At 48.0% G+C, this 5,949-nt stretch overlaps 1 protein-coding gene across 1 annotated transcript in view; it reads right to left on the bottom strand.

The window, feature by feature from the left end:
• TTC21A (tetratricopeptide repeat domain 21A) overlaps nt 1-5,949 on the bottom strand; it is a 67,623-nt gene that overhangs the window by 10,306 nt on the left and 51,368 nt on the right. The window contains exons 23-24 of the mRNA XM_015412801.1: nt 3,908-4,058; nt 3,319-3,480 (exon numbers count right to left, since the gene is read on the bottom strand). Of these exons, the coding sequence (XP_015268287.1) occupies nt 3,319-3,480; nt 3,908-4,058 (313 nt within the window). The remainder of the gene's footprint in view (nt 1-3,318; nt 3,481-3,907; nt 4,059-5,949) is intronic.

Genomic DNA, 5,949 nt, shown 5'->3' with positions numbered 1-5,949 from the left:
TATGCAGCAGCCAAATCACTTGCTCACAACTTTAATGCGGGTAGCTCACAAAGTAGAATTTCTACTCACAAGACTCCATGGCTTAGAGGGAGCATTGCTCACGGGGTGTCTCTTGTGGGGAGGGGAAGGGAAAGGAGATTGTAAGGTATAGATAGGGACTCTAGGGCGAGTGATGCTCTGTCTTCTTGGTGCTTGGGGGGGGGGCAACAGCGGGAGGGCTTCTAATGTCCTGGCCCCACTGTGGACCTCCTGATGGCACTGGTATTTCTGACCACTGTGTGATACAGAGTGTTGGAATGGATGGGCCTTTGGCCTGATCCAACATCGTCGTCTCTGATGTTCTTATGTTCTTATGTTAAGCCACCCTGGGACTCCCTCGGGTAGGGAAGGGTGGGGTATAAATCCAATCTTTTCTCTCCCTTCATTAACCCTCAGGATCCCAGTGAACTCTGGGCTCAGCAAAAGGCTGAATGCGAATGGCTGTTCTGGCAGGCCTCCACTTAGAATAGGCTACTGATGAAGGGAGATCAGAGTGAGGGAATGCGGGCAGCTCCTCAGTTGCCGTGCCAATGCTGAGTTCCAGCTGTGCCCCCCCCCACCGCAGTGCCTCCTATCTATCCCTACGGAAATCTGTTATTCCAACCGACTGCTATAATTGCATCTATTCTTCACTGGCAGCAGCTGCTGAATAATCAAGGCCATAAAGAATATTTAGGCTGAATTCTGAAAACTCGGAGCCTGGAACGCTTTCTAGAAGAACCAACAAGCTAGGCAGACAGCTGGAAACATGGGGGGGGGGGGCGCGGTTTAATAGGGCTGTTTGGGAAACTCTGATAGCAATTTTAAGTCCGTAGTGAACCAGTGTCAGGCTGGTGATGCCCCCAGAGCATCAATGAAGTACACTCTTGCAGGAAGGTTTTACTTTTATTTGAAGCTATAGGTGCATGTACAGGATCACTGTTAGGAATGAGCGGGGAGCAACAAGCATGGCAGGTTATAGTACATTCAAACAACTGAGGCCCAATTGCGGGAGTTCCCGCGCGCACCATCGCGCCTCGGAGCAAACGCTTCTAGGCGGCATAACATATCTCCTTCCCACGGTCCTCCGTGAAATCACCCAAGCAACTATCCAGCAGCAACCACCTGTGGCCTTGAGAGATATAGACATTCCAGCAGCCAAGCACTTAAGCGCATCAACAGGTCTACATACGAAAGCGAAAGCAATCAAGCGCATACATGGAGAACAGAAAAGGAATTTGGCAGCTTGCTGACAACCAGCCTCATATACAATATCTTTCCTTTTTTAACTATGAGCTCCTTCCGCTGGAGGTTACAGGACAAATGTCCATAACAATTACAGAAAGATTGAGGAAAGACGATTATGCCACTAGTATAACTGCAAGACTGTCACGTTAATAATAATGATTAAAAAAATAATAATTAGAAGAAGAAGATGAAGACGAAGAAGATGATGATGAAGAGGGAGGAGGGAGCGGTGGCGCAGGGGATTTTTCGCCTGCTTAATTGTAACATCTGAACTGCCAAGCTTTGTCAGTTCTAGCCCCGTGCTGGTGTGAGCCACCAAGCCTTGTCCTAGCTCATCGTCCACCCAGCGATTCGAAAGCTTCGGCAAGTAGATAAATTGGGGACCACCCGTAAGGAGGTGGGCACACCACTCCCTTTGTGACTTCTGTGGTGCGGCAAAATCAAAAGATGAAAGATCTCTTTCGGCATCCCTGCAGTGGAACGGGTCGGCCAGGCGGTGGCAGTGTGACATCAAGAAGCTGACGACATCAGCCAGCCGACAAGAATACAGCCGTCGGAACACGACTGATCCAGCCCACAGATGAAGCCTCTGGCCAGCTACAATGTGTGTGTAATTAAAATACTGTATGTTGTCTTCCCTATTCCCCACGAATATTGTTAGTCCAAATGTCATGAGTAACTGTAAATCGCTCTGAGCCCGCAGGTGTGTGGGAAAAAGCGATCAATAAATCGAAAGTTATAAAAAAAAGATGAAGAAGAAGGATAGTTGGTTTTATACCCCACCCTTCACTACCTGAAGGAGTCTCAAAGTGGCTTACAATCACTTTCCCCTCCTTTCCCCACCAACAGACACCCTCTGAGGGAGGTAGGGCTGAGAGAACTCAGAGAGAGCTGTGATTGGCCCAAGGTCCCCCAGCTGGCTTCATAAGGAGGAGTGGGGAATCAAATCCCATTTCTCCAGATTGGAATCCTGCTGCTCTTCACCACGACACCGAACTGGCTCTCACTTTGCAGGAAAGCGTCTCATAACAGACAAGGATTGGCCGCCAGTTGTGTAACTGCAGGACTAACGTCAGCCAACAAGAAGGAAACTACCTGAGGTTCGATGGCATTGGTACTTGCTCCAAATGGGGGTAATAGGCAACGAAGACCATTGGTCACAGAGTCACAAAACATGATCAATGGCCTCGATCAATGCTCCCTCTAAGATGTGGAGTCTTGTCAGCTACTGGCATTAAAGTTGTGAGCAAGCGATTTGGCTACTGCATACATTAGTTTGCTCTGGAGCCATCCTTCCTGAGCTAAGACAAAAATGTGTGAGCAAGAGGCTAAAAAACTGTGAGCTAGCTCACACTAACTCAGCTTAGAGGGAACACTGGTCTCAATCATGCCAGTGGCACACTATGACAGAGGTGTCCAAGAGAATGGAGTATTAACAAATTCAACCTTTCAGTTCAGCTGTAGGCAAAGCATTCCGCCTACCTAGCATAAATGCAGGGCAGCAGTTGCTAGGATGAGTGAGAGACTCTAAATATGGTGGGAGACTTGCAGGAGGGGAGATACCAAGCGCTAGGGTGGAGCCTATAAAATACCAAATAACCCTAGTGAAACCAAGGATGACTGATATGTTAGTGGTAACAGCTACCATCTGACAAAACTAGACCCAGGGCAGCCCTATGTGATGAGTAAAAGTTTGGATCAGAAAGCAAACCTGGAACGATATTAGAAATGTCAGGGTAAACCAAATGGCACCATAAATTATAGGGTGGTTCCCCCCCCCCCAGCAGTGGAGGGCTCTTTTTGTAGCAGGAACTCCTTTGCGTATTAGGCCACACACCCCTAATGTAGCCAATCCTCCAAGAGCTTACAGAGCTCTTCTGACAGGGGCTACTGTAAGCTCTTGGAGGATTGGCTACATTAGAGGTGTGTCGCTTAATATGCAAATGAGTACCTGCTACAAAAAGAGGCCTCGGACCACCACCATTCTCCCTGTTCTCATGGAAAGGGAGGCGATGAAAGCCTTCAGCCTGTATTTAGGAACATGGCCTTTACCTCGCATCCCCGTTCTGGCTCTCGAAAGCTTCTCCACCGATGATCTCGTTGTCGGGATTCAGGCAGATCTGAATCATTTTGTTCAGGGCTCTCTGGCCCCAGTCGTTATCCTTGCGAGCTTTGTTGAAGAACTTCAGGGCCTCATTCGGCTGCCCCATGTGCCTGTTTGCGGAGAGGAAGGGGACTCAGGGCTAAACGACACAACACTTTTAAAAAAAGAGCTGTGCCTGGGCCTTTGATCAGAGTCACGTGTTAGCCGCCGGCCAGTGTTCCCTCTAAGCTGAGTTAGTGCGAGCTAGCTCATAGTTTTTTAGCCTCCGGCTCACACATTTTCGTCTTAGCTCAGGAAGGAGGGCTCCAGAGCAAACTAATTGATGAAGGAGCCAAATTTGCACAACTTTGGGGTTGCAAGTGCTTGGACTATCAGATGTGCCGGTTTAGAAAACTGTGGGCTTTTTTAAAGAATTAAAAGCAAATAAAACAGAGCAGGTTAAAATGACGTGTTGATCAAAGCCACGATTTATTTCCTTGATCGGCTGCTATTTCAGAGAGTTTGTAACTTTTGCCCATACTGCTATCTACAACTTACCAGCAATACAGTCCCTTGCAGTAGTTATAGCCGGGCTCCAAAGGCGTGCGGGTTGATATGTGCTCCGCCAGTTCAAAAAACGGTGTTGCTTCATCAAGCTTACCACTTCTTCTTAGCAAATCAATCAAGCTCTCCATGACTAAGAAATTATCTAAAACCAAACAAAGACCACTTTGGTATGTTCAGATCTTTGGAAAGAACATTGTCCTGTCCAGCGCGAGCTGTGCTAAGCCAACACTCTCTAGGTGTGAGTCAACACACGACTACTGAGGAGAGCTTAAATCATCTTTCTTTAACTTCACACGGATGCAGAAGATCATTTACTCACAATCAACCAGATAGCTGGGTGGAAAGTTACATCTTGTGATCTAGGTCAGTTCTATAGCCGTGGTGAGAAGGAGATGGGCGTCCCAGTAAGGGTTGATGGACAAAGAAACGGAAAAGAACAATAAAACTCCTATCTTTGCGCCTCTGAGCTCAGGAAATTACTCTTAATGAGCCAGTCAGAGGGAAGCTTCTGGGACCCCTAACTGTGGACTCCAATTCCCAGGTGCAACAAGTCTTAAAGATACAGAGCAGTTTTACTAAACTACAGGAGCTGCGGTGGCTCAAGTGGTTAAGACGCTGAACTGCAGGCTGTGGAAGGTCGGTAGTTCAGGAGTTCGAGACCCGGGTGCCACATGACGGAGTGAGCGCCCATCTCTAGTTCCAGCTCCTGCCAACCTAGCAGTTCGAAAGCAAGACATATTGCCTTGGTGTTTAGTCATGCCGGCCACATGACCACGGAAACGTCTTCGGACAGCGCTGGCTCTTCGGCTTGGAAACGGAGATGAGCACCGCAACCCTAGAGTCGGATTCGACTGGCTTTCGAGCAAGGGGAACCTTTACCTTTACTAAACTACAGTTAACGCTGACTGGGGGCAGCACAAACATGAAAATGTATGGAAGAACAGACCCTGAAGTTGTGACTGCAGGGTCACAGGTGAGGTGCCATTTTTACCCCAAATGCTATTGATTTCCCAAAGGGGCTGTCTCCTGTTTTGTTGCGGGGAATTAGCGAGGAGCTTGCAAGAGGGGGGCAACTAGTGAGATTCTCCAGGAGCGTTTACGGGGATCTTTCCCTTTTAGAGAACTCCTGAAATAACCAGTCAGTTGCTTAACCAAGAAAGGTTGTTTTACTGAAGAAGGAAATGGTTTCCGAAATAGCACACATCCAGAATTAAAAGTATACATTTAAACGCACACACATACAAGCTAACAGGAAACATCGGTGGGAGCAGGAATAGAGGAGGGCTTGGGGGGGAATTACAGGCACCTTCTGCACTCTCCTTTTAATCCATGTTCGCTGCAGTGCCCTCCAAACAATGCTGCACTAAATTCGAATTCAACCTTCTTTTTAATCCACATTTTCCCTCCATTCTACATTACATTACCTCCCTTCAGTGGTCAGCCCAGTTTCAGCCTGCTGTTGCCCCGGGTTATTTGGATGCTGTTGGCTGATTCTGCATTGGCTTTTCCCTCCGTTGTTTTATGAAACCCACGTTGCAACAGGAATCCCCCTCTGCACTGCAGGCCGCTTTCGCTTCCTTTGATCATCGGTTTTTTGGGTAGCCTCCACACTCCGTGCCGCTTTTGCTTTCTTTGATCATCGGATTTTATGGCACCTTCTAGATAGATTTCTGGCCGTTCAGGGCTGACTTTGCAGTCAGTACAGCATTGGCCCAAGGTATCTGAATGTGGTTTTGAGCTGCACGTTTCCCTCCCAGTTGAGAAAAGGGGGAGTGAATGCTAGAGGCAGAATCGCCTGTTTTGGCGTGGGAAGAAGAAGAAGAAGAAGAAGAAGAAGAAGAAGAAGAAGAAGAAGAAGAAGAGATTGCATTTCTACCCAGCACTTCACTACCCAAAGGTGTCTCAGAGCGGCTTACAAACTCCTTTCCCTTCCCCTCCCCACAACAGACACCCTGTGAGGTAGGTGGGGCTTAGAGAGTTTTTGACAGAAAGGGCTCTCGAAGAAGGAGAAGAGATTGGATATACACCCCACC

The sequence above is a fragment of the Gekko japonicus genome, unplaced genomic scaffold (genome assembly GCF_001447785.1).
Source record: "Gekko japonicus isolate JY-2015 unplaced genomic scaffold, Gekko_japonicus_V1.1 scaffold887, whole genome shotgun sequence".
NCBI lineage: Eukaryota > Metazoa > Chordata > Lepidosauria > Squamata > Gekkonidae > Gekko > Gekko japonicus.
Note: the sequence above shows the minus strand (reverse complement) of the source record. Positions and strands in the feature narration are given on the sequence as shown.